Below are 19,762 nucleotides of genomic sequence, written 5' to 3'. Positions count from 1 at the left end.
GAAGTGTTTTCTTTTCTTTTTTTTTTAATCATTGTGCCGTGGCCCAGTGGTTCGGGACCCTTGCCTTCCAGCATGCTTGGGGACATGATGTTCTCTTTTGCACATTTAAAAATACTGTAAGAATGCCACATTTTTTATTTTATTATCGTTATTTTATAATGTAAGATTAATTCATTCATTTTGTACCGCTTTTTCCTCACGAGGGTCGCGGGGGATGCTGGAGCCTATCCCAGCTGTCTATGGGCGAGAGGCGGGGTACACCCTGGACTGGTGGCCAGCCAATCACAGGGCACATATAGACAAACAACCATTCACACTCACATTCATACCTATGGACAATTTGGAGTGGCCAATTAACCTAGCATGTTTTTGGAATGTGGGAGGAAACCGGAGTACCCGGAGAAAACCCACGCATGCACGGGGAGAACATGCAAACTCCACGCAGAGATGGCTGGGGGTGGAATTGAACCCTGGTCTCCTAGCTGTGAGGTCTGCGCGCTAACCGTAAGATTAATTGTGATTAAATATTTTATGGTTTGACAGTCCTAATATACGGTATGTAGTATACTACACAGATCAATAAAATATTCAATTTATAAAAGTAGAAATTCATTTATCACAGTTGGGTCTGCAAACATTTAAGCACGTGGTTACTTTATACTGCAAGTCATACCAGTCTATATTAGGGATCGACCGATATGGTATTTTTGGGGCCGATGCCGACACCGATTTTTTTCCATCACCCTTAGTTGATGGCCGATTTTGCTTGGGTCGATATTTGTGGCCGATACTGCTTTTGATCCCTCAATTTAAATGAAAAAATGACCATGATAACAAATATTACAGGTCTCAAGTTTAAACAAATATTTATTGAAATGTAAACACTGAACACAGTAGGATTCAGCTTTCTTAAACACACATTTAAACAGCATTATCAACTTTAAAAGTAATAAATATTCAACCACGTGCAAAACATTTCTGTCGCAGTTTAAATTTATCTAGCATCAATGTGATGACTGCTCCTCCGCAGCGTGACGCGCAAATATCGGCCCGATATATCGGCCGGACGATGTATCGGTCGATCCTTAGTCTATATACTACATCTATAAAAAAGATTTGGTGCTCAAGAGACTGCGAAAGCATCCAACTGGGTTCCCACCAACCTCTAGTTCCTCGTCTGGGATGGGCTCCTCCTTGCTGCTGTGTATGTTCTTGAAGCGCTGTAAAAGGGGCAGCAGAGGAGCGCTGGTTCCCTGGGTGGAACGCTCATTGTCCATCTCTCTGGTACCGCTCTCCCACAGGCGCAACAGCAGCAGGATGGCACACAGCAGCTGACTGAAAAGATGTGAAAGACCACATGAGCAACGGGGGGGGGCTGTTATCAGGGGTTTGTGAAGCTACCTGAGTGTGCCCCTCTGCACAGCCAGCTCCAGCAGGATGGCCAGAGCCAGGTGCTGGTCCTGGAGAGGAATGTTTCCCTTGGTACTGGCGTTTCCATGGATGTCACTGGCACGGAGAGAAAGAGAAGACACATGAGAACCAGAGCAGATCCGAGGGGAGCATAAGAATCGGTGGCTGACCTGAGGAACTTGGTGGCCCTCTCAACCACCTCCAGCCACACCGATGACACAGTTCCCTCGTCAAACAGGGTAGCCTCTGGCAGGGCGCGGAGAGCATCCAGAGACTCCTGAAGGAGTTCACTGCAAAGGTCTGCATCATCTCCTGCACAGAAGCACAATACCTTCTGCTTTAGTGAAGGCTTTAAAGTGCCCTGTTGACAGGGGGTCCCATACACTCACTTAATTGTGGACCGCCACAAGAGGATTTGGTGCTATGTGCTCACCCTGGCATTATAACAGGATTGTCTGACTGTCCAATAGATGGCATTGTAACTCTGCATAGTCACAGGCAATTCAGCTGGCTCAGTTTATAAGCGTCAACAAAGCGCAAACGAACAAAAGTGGCTAACAGTCTAACCAAAAACCAGGTAACATGCAAATTAACGCATGACAACAACGACCCACCGTCCTATGGGAATGACAATAACTAAGCACCAACAACAAACACCTAACTTTAATGTTATTACAAAGTGCTCGCAAAGCATGCTGGGTACTCCAAATCTCTCCGGTATTCAAACACGGGTTCCAAAAGATGTTGGGGAAGGTCTTGTGAAAAATGTCTGATAGTGAAAGAGTTTATTTTACAAATATTTCAAAATTTCTTCTCGAATAATATTGATAAATATTCTTGTAACATTTTGACTTTATTTCCATAATATTTTCAACAACCAAATCTTACTAAAATTCCAACTTTGCTCTTTGTTGTGTTTGTTTTTCCATAATATTACAATCGAAAAAAAACTACTGAAATGACACTATTTTTCCTCATATTACATCATTCTAGTAAAATTGTGACTTTGCGTGGTTAGATAAAAAAAATTGATTTGATATTTTGACATTATTCCTCCAAAAATATTTGGACTTTATTCTTACAAAATGACTGATGATTTTTCCATATTTGCAAATAAGACTATTGCGTCATCCACACAACCATCCCAATACTGACTGCCACAGATAAGTTGCAGCCCTGAGGGCAACACTGGTTATTGCAACAGACTCCAAGTTTGAGGTTCTCCTACCTGACCTCCAGGCCCGACGCAGGAACGCAAAGGCAAACGAGAGCGCTGCCCTGGAGCCCACTCTGGCCAAACCCTCCACGCTCTTGCTGTCCGGACGTGGACTGGAGAAAAAAACAAAACAAAACACCACATTCAGCAGCAAGTCCATGCACTGGCGGACTCGGGTGTGAGGTCATGACCTTTTATTGTCAGTGGTGGGCCTGGGTGAGTTGACAGGGAACTTCCAGTAGACCTTCTCCTTCTCCATCATGCTGTAGCTCAGAGAGATGAGGTAACGCTCCAGGATGACCAGGCGCTGGCAAAGACGTCGAGCAGACAGCGTGCTTTTGGCCATCTGGGCCGAGAGCTTCTGCTGGTCATCCACGAGCACCATCAGGCAGTCCTTCAGCTCCTTCTCGTCTGGAAACACCAAAACCATGACTAGCATGTTAGCAACACCGGCATCGCAAAGTCAGCTTTGTAGAGTGCTAACGTTTTAACATATTTTGTGATAGTTTTGCTATTCTATTTTTACTTATATTTTATTCTTGTACTATTATGGCTTTGTCATAATAGTTTGACTTTATTACAATAATACAACTTTTTCCCCCAACCTATTTTTCCAAAACATATTTTTTCTTTAATATTTCAACTCTATGATACTGAACTAGCATTATTTTTTTCACATAATATTACAAGTTAATTCTCGTAAAATCATGTCTTTTTTTCTTGTTAGAATAATCCTTTTTTTCTCTTAATATTTGGGCTTTATTCTCATAAAATTACAGCTGCTGTTTCCCATCTCTGCTGTTTTTTTTATTTCTAATTTTTCCGACTAATTCAATGTCTTTCTGTAAATTTTCCAAATAAAAGTACTTTTCCAAATCTATTTTTTTTGTTACTCATATTACGACTTAAAAAAAAACAACCTTTTTCTTTACACCGTTAAGTTTTTTTTCATATTATTACAATGTTATTCTTGTAAACTGAACAACTTTTTTTACTGAACAACTCTTTTTTTCTATTTCTGACATTTTTCCCATCTTGTGATATTATGACTTTATTATGGGATAAAGGTGAAAATATAATGGGAATAATCAATTTTTTTCCCCAACCTAATTGTCATGATGTTTTGTTTGTTTCTCACAATATTATGACACTTTGTGTTTAATATTTCAACTCTATGCTACTGAAAAGACATTATTTTTCCACACAATCTTACATGTGAAATTGAGACTTTTTTTCTCTTCATATGTCCTTTATTCTCTGAAAATGACGGCTGTTTTTTCCATTTCAGCGGCTCTTTTTTCCAACTATTTCAACTTGTCTTCATAATAGGACTCTATTCCTATCATATTTTGACCTCATTTCATAATATAAGTTTTGCCCCTACCTAACTATCCAAAAATTTTGTTTATTAGTTTGTTTCTCATAATATTAAAAAGTAAAACAAAATAAATACATTTTATGTCATTGAAATTTAAATATTTCCCTCATAATATTATGACATTCAAAAATTTAATTTTTCCTTTATTGTTGGAAAATTACTGCAATTTTTTTTCTTCTACTTATATTCTATTTGTAGAATGTACTGCGGAGGCGATAAAAAGACAAATGGTCGTTTAAGTATTTGAATCTATATGTTCTACTTCTGGGCGGCATGGTGGACGAGTGGTTAGCACGCAGACCTCACAGCTAGGAGACCAGGGTTCAATTCCACCCTCCTGTTTTCCCCATGCATGGTTTCCCACATTCCAAAAACATGCTAGGTTAACTCCAAATTGTCCATAGGTATGAATGCGAGTGTGAATGGTTGTTTGTCTATATGTGCCCTGTGATTGGCTGGCGACCAGTCCGGGGTGTACCCCTCCTCTCGCCCAAAGACAGCTGGCATAGGCTCCAGCACCCTCCGCGACCCTCGTGGGGAAAAAGCAGTAGAAAATGAATGAATGTTCTACTTCTAGTGTCGGTTGATGAAACAAAGCAACAAGCTAGACCTTTACTTGTTGCACAAATATAAATACTTCCTATTTAGTATGTGAATGGAACACATCGTGTTGTTCTGGTGCATATCATAATGAAGAGAGTCCTTCTTGTGGGGTCACAAGCACGTTAGCATTGAGGGGACGATGACAAGGCGGCCAAAATAGCAGGTCTGAAATCCACTTAAGCTTTATGTAAGCCCAACTGGCCCGAGGCTGTGGTAGTGGCATCGCGTCAGCTGTGGACCGGCTGTCAGGACGCATAGCAAACACGGAGGTCGGCTCTACACGACTTGTTAGTCAACGTGGCCTCTCGTGCACACGCGGGTATGGTAATGAGGATCAATGCCAAACAAGTCACTATTAGATGTGGACATGACAAAGTTGTTCAGCTTGGAGAATCAATCCTAAAATCAATCAAATGTGGCTAAATGTTTTCCACTCCCTGATTGCAACCAGCAGAGGGTGCAAGCCATTCAGGCACAACAAGTTTGCTGCCTAAATGGGTTGCCATGGAAATGTGACATAGAATTCGAAAGCCATCCAGCCTACGGCAAACGTCTCCCGCCCACTTTCCCTTCTCTACGGCAGCGCTAGCCAACAGCACTCATCATAAAGGAATTGAAAATGTTCTAATTGATCCATGTGATCGGTATCGGTTGATTTCACTCATGGATGATCGTATCGGAATGGGCAGCATCCTCCTAGCTCATAGACAAACCTTTTACAAGTTGTTTGATATTCTGCAGCCAGCTTGGTGCGTGTTTATGTGCCTGTAGCATTACACACTCACTAATATAAGCTTTTTAAAAGTAATCTTTTGGATTGAATATTAATAAACTGAATATTTTGTAGTTGTGGCTTAGAACTTCTAAATTTGCTTTTTAATATGATTAGAGCCATTTAAACATGTAATAACACCAAATAATCACATGTACATTTGTATTTCCCAATATAGTGGATACATGAAAGAGAAATATGACATATAAGATGATTATTAAGGTATTATTGTGTGAGATAATTTAAACCCTCAATAGCTGTCTGTTCTGACGACACCTTGTGTCCAATGTAGAATTCTACATTCACAAGTAAGAGTGTTTCTTCTGCCTTGTATTTGTATGTTAGTTCATTTAGCCATTTATATGCTTGAAAGTACTAGGTCAAGAATAGGTACAACTTGCTTTGGTTTCAACCATGAAACTGTGATTTTTTTTGTAAAGACATTAACAATATTTATCACATACTACAGTATTAATTGTCCCTGTACCCCAGAAACCGCCTATGAATGATACGGGAAAAGGCCGAAATGATACTGTGTCAAAGCCCAGGGCAGTGATACTGATAAAATATAGAGTTTAACCATGTCCAGTATCAGCCCCGTAGCTGTCCACTCAGAGCGTGCTGCTCTGGTATCGTGCCCGTGCAACAACCAATCAGAGAACAGCGCACAAGCGTGAACACACTATAAATATTCCTAGTGCTTCTCCAGTCACCGAAAAACCCAAACTTGATTAATGGAACTTTAATTGTCAGACATTGATAAGATAAGACTGTTGATAAAATATTATTGTTGAAATATTTTTGCAATTATTGTGTTTACACTGTTTAGATATAATACATGTAATAAACTGTAAATTTTCTGGAAACAAAATGGTCTTTTGATTAAATAGTAAGTGATAATAAGCTCATGATTAAATAGTATGTGATAATAAGATCATCACATGGTTTGTCTGGTATCAGGCCCAGTATCATGCCCCCGCGTGCCAGTATCTGATACTGACACTTGGGGGCATGATACCTGGCCTGATACCAGACAAACCATGTGTTAACCTATAAGTACCATTTGCTTAAATGTACATCAGAGTTGGAAGATATTTTTTCATAAACAGGTATAGATTCTTCCAATGATAATAAAATGTTATCTTCGTGAGGAGAAGGAACGTTTGATGGTTTAATGGTGCTAAACATTGGCAAAGGTTGGCGGAACCTCCTATTGCCGAGTGTGAATGGAAGCTAATGGAGTTAGCTTAATTTACCGTATTAGTGCGGTTGTCTGTGCGCAACTTGGACTGGATGAGTACAGTAAATTTCAATGCTTTATTCTGAGTGGAAAAAATATGTTTATCCTTGCATCCAGCTTGTCTTACAGACATCATCAGCACACAACAAATTTAGAACACACGACTGGTCTTCAAAACAATGTAAACAAATTGCATGGGTGACTACATCTTCCTTCATCACAAGCACAGGCATTACAGTTGGTTGAAGATTCAGGAGCAATTTGTGCAGAGGCTGTTTCATAGTTACAGGTGTCCCCTGAGGGTAACTACAACTACTAGTTGTGGTTACATGGTGAAAACCACAACTAGGCCCATGGTGAAAACGTGTGTGGCATACGTTTATCAAGCCCTTGTTCGCACAAGCAGTCGTTTCATGGCAGTGGGAGGATATTTCACAGAGAGATACTGTTGAATAAATTGTGTGTGCCAGTCAAATATAACAAAAAGGCACACACACAAGTCTATATCTAGTCTTATAGCTGTGACTGAAATGAGCACCATGTACACATTTAACACAAAAGAGGATCAAACATATGCCGGCTGTCTCACGTGTCACATCTGACTTCAATTTGTCAAAATCTGAAACTGTTGACATGCACCCGATCTCAAGGGGTCCAACAGGAAGTGTGCTGCATAGCCCTCATCAATGCAGCGATCCAGTTACTACACGTCATTTCCTGTCTCTTCCATACCAGCAAGCGAGGTGACTGCAAGCAAAGCCTACCATTCTCACCTCGCTGCACCACCCCCCTCCTCGGCCCCAAAGCTTATCTCCCTGCCACACAGCAGCGTCCCACCCGGCGGCGTTGGTAAACATGAGTGTGTGAGTGTAAAAAATAACCTACAGACCTTCAGTTGTCATTTAATAGCTTCCACATTGCACGTGCCAATGACACAAACATGACAAAGTGAGAGGCAGGTCACGTGACCAAATACTGTAGTGGTGCTGTTTGGATGTTGACAACAACATGGTCTAGCAATAGGAAATACTTAGGACAGAAAAGGGTTATGTGTTTCCAAAATACCATTTTCTCATGCACTCCAAATTAAATTATTAAAACAAAAATAATAATATATATCTTGTGGGGGTGTATAATTTTTACATTTAGGAAATAACAACCTCTCTCCAAATATCGCCTGCTTCCGTCTTTGCACTTTAGCTAAATAATAGCCGTAGCTAGAATTCCAACATTTACCTCCATCATAATCAAGGCGGGTCATGTGACCAATGTGTCTCACAGGCAAATAAAGGAAGTGCACCCTCACCTGGCTGCCGCCCCCAGTCCCAGGTCTCGATGATGGAATGGTGCACAGGCGTCGACGTCTCCTCCTCGTCCTTCTTCTCCTTGTCGTTGGCTTCATCCTTCTGGCTTCCAAAGCAGCCCAGGCAGTCCTCTGCAAGACGGTAAACACACCATCAGGCTTGACATGTTGGGAAATATTCCCCACAGTGGGAGCCTCAGGGATGAACGATGTCTTTCTCATGTGGAGGACTAAACTATTAAATGTGCTGCTCTTTTTTTAATACATAGTTTTGCTGTTCTTTTATTTTTCCATTTTCCAAATATCTCAACTTCCTTCTTAAATAATCTTTGTAAAGTTTCTTCTCATAATACAGTGTTTTTACTTTATTACCATGAAATAACTTTTTTCTCAACCTAATCTTTTCTTTCAGCTTTTTCCTAATCTTCCAAAAATCACTACTTTTTATAGTTTCTCAAAAATACAACATTTTTCTACTCTTTTCTACTCATTTTTCAACTCTATGCTACTAAAATTAAATTATTTTCCACAAAATATTACCAGTTTATTCTTATAAAATTGCAACTTTTCTATTAATAATTGGACTTTATTCTTGTACAATGACAGCTGGGGAGTTTTCTGTGCATTTTTGTTGTTTTTTTTTTTTAGCCCCAAACTATTGTAACTTTCTTCTTGTAATTTAATGAATTTATTCCTGTGATATTTTGACTTTATATTCGTAATACTGCAACTTTTCTGCAACCTAATTTTCCCTAAAATGTGTTTTTTTCTCAGAATATAATAATAATAATAATATTTCGACATTATGCTACTAAAATGACATTTTTACAATTTTGCCACATTATTCTTGTAAAAAATTATTACCCATTTTCTCTGTAATATTTTGATTTAATTCTCGTAAAGTATTGCTGACTTTTTTGGGGTCGCACTTTGGACACCGTTGATATTTTTAGCAATGCAGATGAGACGTAAAGATGCTACTAGAAAAATCACACCGTACCTGGGTGAGCCGACTCTTCACCGGTGAACGTTATCTCCTCGTCCTTCACCATTTCATTCCACATCTCGCTCAGTCCCTCAGCGGAGAATGCCCACTGCCAAAGGAAAGACTCTTTCAAGTTCCTTCTCCTTCATGGTCACCACAACTATGTTCTCCACCAACAATAATAATAATAATAATATTTGGGGGAAGGCAAAACAAATCACACGTCCAGTGTGGCTTAACAGGAGAATTTTAGATTAATCTAGCAACTGCGTCTAATCTGGTTGGACACTTTGAGACTGCGTAATGCCCAGCTAAAAATCACACAGTGGGCTCAATCTAAAAAAACTACAAAGAGAAGCGACAGAAGAAAGATCCTTTGTATTTCTACACATATTTGTTTTGCGTTTCATGATTTCTGCTCACTTTTTGTCTCCCACCACATCCAATAGTATTACATGCACATGTGTCATGGCCAATGCTATGCTCACCCCCTTTTGTTGTTCATGTGAACATATCCATGTGACATTAAGGGAATTAACCGTGGTTTGAAGCAATCCAGTGCCAAAAAATAAATAATATAAATAAATAATATAAATAATTTTTTATTTTAACTTCAAAATTGGGGGCTGCACGGTGGACGAGCGGTTAGCGCACAGGCCACAACTCCGTGTAGAGTTTGCATGTTCTCCCCGTGCATGCATGGGTTTTCTGCGGGTACTCCGGTTTCCTCCCACATTCCAAAAACATGCTAGGTTAATTGGCCACTCCAAATTATCCATAGGTGCGAATGTGAGTGTGAATGGTTGTTTGTCTATATGTGCCCTGTGATTGGCTGGCCACCAGTCCAGGGTGTACCTCGCCATGCGGCCGAGGATAGCTGGGATAGGCTCCAGCAACCGCCGCGACTCTCGTGAGGATAAGCGGTAGAAACTGAATGAATGAACTTCAAAACTGTGCAAGTGCAGAAAAATCTTCTGTAAAGCGCATGTTTTTGTTGCATAAAAAGCTCTTCTTCTTCTAAGCTAATTCAAATTTGCAGACACAAAGTTAAGAGGTTCTGTTTTGGACACACAGGCTGCGAAAAAAGAAAATGCAGACTTAGTCGCTCAACAGCTTTCAGTCCTCTATAAAGACTTTTCCCCTATTTGTGTGACTAGAATGTGGTTGTTTCCCACCAAATAAGGATCACCTGCAAATCAATCTTCAGCCATTTGTCATGAAACCTCTGCTGTGCATCGAGGTTAAACGATGGAGAGGGCATCTTCCCCTCTCCTCTCCTGGCTGCAAACGCAGCCAACCTGCAAAAAAAAAAAAGACAAAAACAAAGATGAACATGTTGTCCAACAAATCATACAAGATGGGGAGGGAGTGGCATTATGATGTCCAAAAAAATACTATACTTTGTTAAATGAAGTAATAAAGAACAAGGAACTAACTGTCCCAATGCTAACCTCTTATTTATACTTTATATGTCTATTATTATTGGCTCAGCAAAATGTTTGACAAAAACCGAATCGTACAAAAACCGAGATTTGACTGTACCATAATCCTTTGTGCTTCGAATTTCATGTCTTCACTATATCACATTTTTTTACAGTATCATGCCATTTCGTGATTGAATACAACCTATTATTACTTTAACAATATGCATACTATCTTTTAGCCTAAATTAAGCATTTAAGGATAAAAATGACAAAATGACGTAAAATACAAATACACTTGTCTCTAGCTACTTCGTGGTTTGAATTTCAGAGCTTCACTGTTCTTTTTTATTTTGAAAAACCATAATAAATTATCACTGTTTTGTGGTTAACCATGACCTTGTAAAATACAAATAAGGCATTTCGGAAGATGTTGTGACATGTAGTGTACTGCACTGGTCAGTAGGTGTCAGTAATGTTAAACTGATGAGTCAATAGCCACAGCAGAATGTATGATGCTCAGAAAAAGCAAGGAACTCTAACAGTATTAATGGGCAAGTCTATGTGATGTCTTATTTATATTTAATATGTCTTATTTTCTCTTATTATGTCTACTATATTGGATAGTAGGAGTGGAAAGGGAGACTGAGTGTGAGTTAGTTGGAATGGTCCTGACTTCCATGCAATATTGAAGAGATGTGTCAGCCATGACAGCCCCTCAACCTGCAGAGTCTTGAGAAACTCGGGGCAAAATTCATCCACCCGCTGAGCATTGCCACTGGCAAGTGTTTTGACTTTTTAACCCCAGATATCACAGTAATGGAACAGTCCGATTTCGGGTCCTCAGACTCTACTCCCTCTATGGAAGGTACTGTATGTACTTGGGATTGAGAAAGGCCTCAAAGTATTCCTTCCACCGCCCAACTATATCCTCCGTCGAGGTCAGCAAGCGTCCGTCTGCTGTAAACAGTGTGGACCAAGCACGACTTCCCTTTTCGGAGGCATCGGACAGTTTGCTAGAACAACTTTGAGGCCGACCAAAAGTTGGACTGCATATCCTCGTCCTCCCCCCGGGGATGCAGGCAAAGCTTAGGTGAGAGTTGAAGACTTGACGAACGGTGCACTTGTGGACATACAGTGAAGAAAATAAGTATTTGAACACCCTGCTATTTTGCTATTTCTCCCACTTAGAAATCATGGAGGGGTCTGAAATTTTCATCGTAGGTGCATGTCCACTGTGAGAGAGATAAACTAAAAAGAAAAATCCAGAAATCACAATGCATGATTTTTTAACAATTTATTTGTGTGATACAGCTGCAAATAAGTATTTGAACACCTGAGAAAATGAATGTTAATATTTGGTACAGTAGCCTTTGTTTGCTATTACAGAGGTCAAACGTTTCCTGTAGTTTTTCACCAGGTTTGCACACACTGCAGGAGGGATCTTGGCCCACTCCTCCACACAGATCTTCTCTAGATCAGTCAGGTTTCTGGGCTGTCGCTGAGAAACACGGAGTTTGAGCTCCCTCCAAAGATTTTCGATTGGGTTCAGGTCTGGAGACTGGCTGGGCCATGCTAGAACCTTGATATGCTTCTTACGGAGCCACTCCTTGGTTTTCCTGGCTGTGTGCTTCGGGTCGTTGTCGTGTTGGAAGACCCAGCCACGACCCATCTTCAATGCTCTGACAGAGGGAAGGAGGTTGTTCCCCAAAATCTCACAATACACGGCCCCAGTCATCCTCTCTTTAATGCAGTGCACTCGTCCTGTCCCATGTGCAGAAAAACACCCCCAAAGCATGATGCTACCACCCCCATGCTTCACAGTAGGGATGGTGTTCTTCGGATTGTACTCTTCATTCTTCTTCCTCCAAACACGCTTATTGGAATTATGACCAAAAAGTTCTATTTTGGTCTCATCTGACCATAAAACTTTCTCCCATGACTCCTCTGTATCATCCAAATGGTCATATGCAAACTTAAGACGGGCCTTGACATGTGCTGGTTTAAGCAGGGGAACCTTTCGTGCCATGCATGATTTCACATCATGACGTCTTAGTGTATTACCTACAGTAACCTTGGAAACGGTGGTCCCAGCTCTTTTCAGGTCATTGACCAAGTCCTGTCGTGTAGTTCTGGGCTGATTCCTCACCTTTCTTAGAATCATTGAGACCCCACGAGGTGATATCTTGCATGGGGCTCCACTCCGATTGAGATTGACCGTCATGTTTAGCTTCTTCCATTTTCTAATGATAGCTCCAACAGTGGACCTTTTTTCACCAAGCTGCTTGGTAATTGCTCCGTAGCCCTTTCCAGCCTTGTGGAGGTGTACAATTTTGTCTCTGGTGTCTTTGGACAGCTCTTTGGTCTTCGCCATGTTACAAGTTAAAGTCTTACTGATTGTATGGGGTGGACAGGTGTCTTTATGCAGCTAACGACCTCAAACAGGTGCATCTGATTCAGGATGATACATGGAGTGCAGGTGGACTTCTAATGGGCAGACTAACAGGTCTTTCAGGGTCAGAATTCTAGATGATACACAGGTGTTCAAATACTTATTTGCAGCTGTATCACACAAATAAATTGTTAAAAAATCATGCATTGTGATTTCTGGATTTTTCTTTTTAGTTTATCTCTCTCACAGTGGACATGCACCTACGATGAAAATTTCAGACCCCTCCATGATTTCTAAGTGGGAGAAATAGCAAAATAGCAGGGTGTTCAAATACTTATTTTCTTCACTGTATGTAGGAACATATGAAGAAGTCCAATAGCATCGCACCGCATGGTTTCAGATCGGGGGGCCATTCCTACAATCACGCCCCACCGTGTCACACGGTCATTCTCCTCATGGGTGTTGAAGTCTCCCCCAGCACAGAATCGGGGGCCTATTAATAAGCCCACACCAGCTCACCGCCTCTCCCTTGCAGCAACTCCCCAGTAGAACAACGTGTAGTCCCTCTTCAGGAGCTTGGTTCCAGAACCCAAACTGTGGGTCCAGGTGAGTCCAACTGTGTCTAGTCAGAATTTCTCAACTCCCGCACAAATTAGGGCTCCTCTCCCACTGGAGAGGTGACGTTCCATCTCCCAAGAACCAGATTTGACCACCGAATACCAGGAATGGGACCAATTAACCCTGATAAAACCTGACATTGCACCCTTATGAGAGTTTACTCAATGAGCCCTCATGCTTCATCTCATTCTCTGACAAACCAGCTGCGTTAAACAAGTTGAGTTACTCAGGCATTCCCATTATAATGTGAAATAGGTAGCACCAAATCTATTTATGGCGGGCTGCCACCAATAAAAACATGACGAAAAAGTGACATAAACAATTTACTTGCTCCTTTCTCGCCATGTCGAGTATTTGCTTGAACTTGACCAACAGATTGAGTTTCACTTATGGAGTTTTGCACTGCAACACGCCACATACACAACATTCTCATCATACATTTATGTACATTATCAGGGGCATGCAAACGGGCCACATAAAAAAAAAAGAGTTAAAAACATGCTGGACCATTTGGGTAGGGTTGTATTTTTTAGTAAACACACTAAACGCACTGCAGTGTTGGTCAAGATAATATATGCTATTTACTGTGATCTCTTGTTCAAGCAGTCAATATTTAATTATTTGGCCCTAATCCTCGTCCGTAGTGTTAATGTTTAGTTTTATGTATAGAATTGTCCTTGAACTGCACTTTGGACGGTGCTGAATGTAAACAAGATGGTATCCCCACATGATACGCTCCCCATGATTATTTGCCATACTCCGAAACTCAATCACAGATGTTTACGCTGGACCAAAAAAAAACTAGGCAGCGTCTAAATTTAGTTGTTTTTTAATCTGCCGTCAAGAATGTCTCACAATTGCAGTATCCTTAAGGGACACTTATGAAATATACATCAGCTGATATGAATAATGCATACCCAGGGCAAAATCATTCACCAACATCTGATTTAAGGCCAAAGTTGGAAAGTTATTAAGTGTATTTATATGTGTAAATAATTAGTGAGGGTGTATTTATCATGACATGACGATTGGAGCAGAGCATCATAGCTGTAAATGCTAGCTCTCCGAAGCACTGTTAACCTTGATAACACTACTGTAATCTATGCTATCTTGTGACAGCAAATAACGCAACGATAATAAGAGCATTTGGGCCAATAATGCAGGAAAAATAGCAAGCAATTTTAGCACGGCAGCTAATGCTAAGCAGCTAGCTTGTTGCTGGTAAACCAATATGAATATTGGCTATAGCTAGCCATGCTAATACAAGCTATCGTCATCCTAGCCCTGGTGAACACACCTCCAAGGGGTGACACCAAGCCCGACGGGATGCTAACTTTTCGGAGAGTCAACATTGATAGAGTTTGTAATTTAAAAAAGATTTATTTTACCTGCGGTATCTGACGCTGTCCCCTGACCCCTTTAGCCGCTATGCTGCTTTAATGAGCATTTCCACTTGATTGACAGGTCGCCGACAGTGAACCGAAGCGTGGCTAGAAACACATGACGTAGTCCCAACGGGAGCGCTCTATTACGTTTGTTGAAGCTATCTTAGAGGCCGCGGAGGTGGGGTTTGAGGGTTTCGAGTGGATGGGGTTCGCACTGCTCCGCCCGCTCGACGTTGTCGGTGTTAAAAACACGCGCTTCTTCAAAATTGAAGGCGGGACCAAGGAGAGCCGACAGAGGGGTGGGACCAGTATGAAGTGACAGAATTTGTCCACTAAAAGGCGCGTGTGGCTCATGAAATAGCTGGAATACACATCTTGTGTATATATTGTTTCGTGTTATTGCTGTAATTTTCATCTCGTAGTAGGTTGATAAATAAAGATTTTGTACACTTCTGTCCAGGGTCTAATGGGATAATTTACAAGCCAGACTGGCATATTCTGTATTTATTGACGTAACGAAGTGCGCTTGCGCATCATCCCACTTCCGACCCAAACCTCCCGGTGGAGTTCAGGGACTCGAAAACATTCTGTACTTTCGGCAAATCAACTGCAGAAATGTTTTTAGACTTAGACGCCAATGACGCTTCAAAGCCGGCTGTTGGAATAGTGATCGCAGTTATTTCCAGTTTCATTAACGGCTCGACTTTTGTGCTGCAGAGAAAGGGAATATTACTCTCGCGCCAAAGAGGTAGAATACTTACAAATAGTCTCAAGATTCATTAAACTTTACGTTGGAATCCATACATTCATTCATTCATTCATTCATTCATCCATTCATATTCAGTAATTTTCAGTTTATTAAACTAAACAATTGTTCGTTTTTCTCAGGTGTTTCTTACTTAAAAGATGTGGTTTGGTGGAGCGGCACTGTGTCCAGTGAGTATGGCGACCTCTAGTGGTTGGGCGTGGAAATACTGTTAAACAGGAAATAAACTGTGTGTAGCCAATGTGTGTACATTATATGTTTTTTCCCCACCAAAAACAAAGAACCCTTCTCCTCAATGCATATTTATGTTAAATCCTCTCACATACACACATGTATGACTCTCCCAAAGTGGTTATAGGTCAAATTGGGAATTTCCTGGCCTATAATATGGCCCCTGCTGTGATCGTCACACCACTGGGAGCCCTTGGAGTTCTGTTTGGGTAAGTCGTAAACTTTGAACTAAGTGAGAATTCTGCATGGCAGTCACGCTGAAGGCCGTATACATTATGTATGATGTTCTCACAGTGGCTTGAATTGTCTTTGCTGCGTGGTGTCGACACAAAGGCCTTGTTGTGTTGTGTGTCAGGGCCGTGCTGTCGTCTTGGCTCCTGGAGGAACACTTAAATATCCTCGGGAAGCTTGGCTGCCTGTTGTGTTGTAGCGGCTCCGGGGTGCTCGTCCTTCACGCGCCAGCGTCAGAGTGTGTGACGTCACGACCAGAGCTGGAGGAAAGACTCACAGACCCAGGTGATCAGGCACTCATGTCTAAACTTTCATGATTAAGGTGGAGCCAGCAGCCCATTCTTAACTGTCATACAAGTGTAAAAAGAAGCTAACCACTGCTTATAGTCAAGCCCAAAGCAGGGGTGTCAAAACTTCAACACACAGGCCACACTCTAAATTTATAATTTAACAATAACAGTAAAAAATGAAAAAATCTACAGTCATTTTACAAAGAGAAAGTCAAAATATTAAAAGAAAAAGTTGTGATGTAATGAGAAAAAGTACTAAAAGTTAAAATTTGGGGGCAAATAATGTAGTATCATTGTAGTTTAGGAGCATAAAATTGGAATATGACAAAAATAAATAAATAAGGTTGTCATGTTTGGGAAAACGTCATAATGTCACAGGAATAAAAGTCAAAATATGGGATCAAGACCTAATTGTGAGAGGAAAATTTACAAGAAGAAAGTTGAAGTAGTGGTAAATTAAAAAAAAAATACAGTAAAAAAAAAAGCTGTAATTTTACAAGACTAAGGTAAAATATGAGAAAAAATATTAAATGATAAAAAAAGTTGCAATTACAAGTATAAACTCATAATACTTAATTTAGTAGCATAGAGTTGAAATATTAAATAAAAAATAATATTGTAGTATGTAATATATGGGAAAAAAAACAAAACAAAATGTTGCCATTGTAGGAAAATAAGTTTGTGGCTATATTAAAATATTATGGGAATAAAATCAAAATATTAAGAGAAAAAAATGTACAAAGATTTGAAAAGAAAGTTGAAAAAGTTAAAAAAATTACAAAGGAAACAACCACAGAAATGAAAAAAATGGCTGTAATTTTACGAGGATGAAGTCAAAAATTAACAGAAATAATAATGTCATTTTAGCAGCACTGATTTGAAATACTAAAGAAAAAACTTTTTTAAAGTATTAACATTATGAGAAACAAAACAAAATAAATGCAAAACTAGGTTGAGGAAAGGTTCTAACAATATGGGAATGAAGTCAAAATATTATGGAAAGAAAGTCATATCGTAATTACAAGAACACATTTATAAGAAGTAAGTTGACATAGTTTTGGGGGAAAAAAACCACAACTGAAATTTTACGAGTATAAATTATTTTTGCTAAGAGCAAAAAGTCGTCTTAAAATTATGAGGAAAATTAATAACATTTTAGTAGCATGAGATGACTTATGAAAGTGGGTTAAACACAAGGGGTGGACAGGACAGGATGATTGGGCGATGAAGGAGGGGCAGGAGAGGAGAGGGGAAAAGAAATCCAATTCCAAACTAAGCTCCTATAAAGGAGCAGAATATGGGACTGTTAAAAAAAACCTCAGCATACATACATGCATTTGCACAAGTAAGCACATTTTTACACAACATGAACACAAGACAAGTGCCAAAGAAGGCGAAAGGGAAGGTAGAGATCCCAGCATGGGCGAATGCGCATATGAGTGTCTTTGGATGCATGGGCGCGTAGGCCTGGAGAAGTTCCCCCCAACACAGGGGTCGGGAACCTTTTTGGCTAAGAGAGCCATGAAGGCCAGATATTTTAAAATGTGTATCTGTGAGAGCCATATACATTTTTTAAAATATTGAATGCAATAAAATGTGTGAATTTGTATGTAAGACCAACAGTTTTAGATATAATGGGCTCTAATTACGTAGACCAGGCACACTACCCCACGCCAATGGGGTGTGGCCAGCACACTTTCGTGAGCAGCGCAGTGTCCAATAATAAATCAAATACTTGCTGCCATTAATGCAACTTCTGCTGCTGCATAGTTTTGAACCGTATTCAGTACATGTATTTCATTCTTTTGGCCATCTTCATCAGAAGGCTTGGTTCTGCAGCTTTAGTTAGGTGACTATTTGACTAAAGGAGGAAAGTTTACATTTACATCTTAATGACCGAGGTAGACTACCGCATTACCCAGTAATAATCAAGTTTTGGTGTTTGACCTGGAAAATATCATCAAGAAAGATGGATATGGTCGGCCATATTGCAGTAGAAAATAGATGGACGAATTAAAATGCATAAGAAAGTTTTCATTTTTAATATTATTTTTAACAGTGATTTCTGTGATGGTTTACTTTAAAATGTTAGCAAACATACATTTTTATTGTGGTAAATGCTTGAGAGCCAGATACAGTCATCAAAAGAGCCCTACCTGGCTCCCGAGCCATAGGTTCCCTACCTCTGCCCCAACAGGTGCCGAATCTTGGAGCTACGATAACACAGCAGCCATGGAGACGTCCGTGGATGGAGATTCCGTGCTGGAAATTTGTAGAAAAAGTTGTAATATTAAGTGAATAAAGTAAAAATATTAGGGGTTTAAAGCCATATTGCAAGAAGGGAATGTACAAAGATTTGAGAAGAAGAGTGAAGTCCATAGGCTTTCTCACCTACAGTATATGACAAAGCTGAGATGCAGTTAGCATATATTAGCATACTGTAGCTAATATCAAAGTGGCATCCTGTGATTTTTCATAATGTGACAACATGCATGGAGATGACTGTTTTGATGCTGTGATGCTTTTGCAACACTTCTCTGCAGTGTTTGTGAGTTACATGCTGGTGGTGGTGCTGATGCTGCTGGTGCTGATAGGATGGATGGCTCCGGCTTACGGCACGTCCAACATCATGGTCTACGTGTCCATATGCTCCCTGCTGGGGAGTTTCACCGTGCCCAGCAGCAAAGGCCTGGGACTGGCAGCCCATGATGTCTTTGGCGGGGAAGCATGGAGCGCCCGTACCCTCGCACTCTTCCTGGTACTACTGGGAACGCTGGGCATCAGCGTCCTGGTCCAGTTCATCTTCATCAACAAGGCGCTGGAGTCTTTCCGCTCTGATGTGTTTGAGTCTGTTTACTACGTGACCTTCACCTTGGCGGCTATGCTGGCGTCAGCGCTGCTCTTCAAGGAGTGGACGGCGCTCACGGCGAGCGACTGCCTTGCCGTGCTTTGCGGTTTCACCACGGTGTGCGTGGGGGTCACTCTTCTACGAATGTCTCAGGAGGCCTCGCTTTCTTGGAAGGTGGCGGGGACGTGCATGAAGATGGAGTGATTAAAACGGCTTTTTATGAAAAGATACATTTCAAGCGTAGCTTTCATTCAGACACAAATGTAGCCGTATATATTTAGCCAAAATGTCTAAACTACGATGCCACAACATAAACAATACAAAAAATTGTTGTTTTACATAAAAGTAACAATTTTTAACCATCAACTATTTACAATTTTCACATTTGGAACTGTATTGTCTGTGCGAACGCGTTTGCATCTCACCCACTGTACTGTGATTGGTCACACACCCCAAGTGCTAACTATGAACCATATAAGGAAGTCCCCTCTCTGTGACATCACAAAGGAACAGTTTTACCACGCCTTTTGAAACCGAGCGTTCTGAGCCATCCCAAACTTCCTCATTTCAAAATGCTCAAACCTCATTATCTGAATCTTTGGCATCATTTAACACCAGAATACAACATTCTAACTACATTTACTACTTGGGAGCGAATGAAATCATATGAGAT

The 19,762-nt window shown here is 40.6% G+C and overlaps 2 protein-coding genes across 10 annotated transcripts in view; one reads left to right on the top strand and one right to left on the bottom strand.

Annotated features, from left to right (window-relative positions):
- herc2 (HECT and RLD domain containing E3 ubiquitin protein ligase 2) overlaps positions 1 to 14,847 on the bottom strand; it is a 64,990-nt gene extending 50,143 nt beyond the window's left edge. For all 8 annotated transcript variants that reach the window (XM_058074125.1, XM_058074132.1, XM_058074127.1 and 5 more), the window contains exons 1-9: positions 14,727 to 14,847; positions 10,097 to 10,205; positions 8,923 to 9,016; positions 7,926 to 8,054; positions 2,818 to 3,037; positions 2,639 to 2,739; positions 1,581 to 1,722; positions 1,402 to 1,506; positions 1,164 to 1,335 (exon numbers count right to left, since the gene is read on the bottom strand). In XM_058074125.1, coding sequence (XP_057930108.1) covers positions 1,164 to 1,335; positions 1,402 to 1,506; positions 1,581 to 1,722; positions 2,639 to 2,739; positions 2,818 to 3,037; positions 7,926 to 8,054; positions 8,923 to 9,016; positions 10,097 to 10,168 — 1,035 coding nt within the window. In that variant the 5' untranslated portion in view covers positions 10,169 to 10,205; positions 14,727 to 14,847. The remainder of the gene's footprint in view (positions 1 to 1,163; positions 1,336 to 1,401; positions 1,507 to 1,580; positions 1,723 to 2,638; positions 2,740 to 2,817; positions 3,038 to 7,925; positions 8,055 to 8,922; positions 9,017 to 10,096; positions 10,206 to 14,726) is intronic.
- Positions 13,141 to 19,717, top strand: nipa1 (NIPA magnesium transporter 1). Of its 2 annotated transcripts, none has more exons than XM_058074163.1 (5): positions 13,141 to 13,326; positions 15,612 to 15,659; positions 15,839 to 15,929; positions 16,076 to 16,236; positions 18,785 to 19,717. In XM_058074163.1, coding segments are annotated over exons 2-5 (762 nt in total). In that variant the 5' UTR covers positions 13,141 to 13,326; positions 15,612 to 15,658; the 3' UTR covers positions 19,294 to 19,717. The 2 variants fall into 2 exon arrangements, with proteins under 2 accessions (XP_057930146.1, XP_057930145.1); XM_058074162.1 differs by lacking the exon at positions 13,141 to 13,326 and adding an exon at positions 15,280 to 15,471.
- Positions 19,718 to 19,762: the final 45 nt, after the last annotated feature.

Source organism: Doryrhamphus excisus, chromosome 5, assembly GCF_030265055.1.
Source record: "Doryrhamphus excisus isolate RoL2022-K1 chromosome 5, RoL_Dexc_1.0, whole genome shotgun sequence".
NCBI classification, from domain to species: Eukaryota; Metazoa; Chordata; class Actinopteri; order Syngnathiformes; family Syngnathidae; genus Doryrhamphus; species Doryrhamphus excisus.
This window is presented reverse-complemented; position numbering and strand designations above follow the sequence as displayed.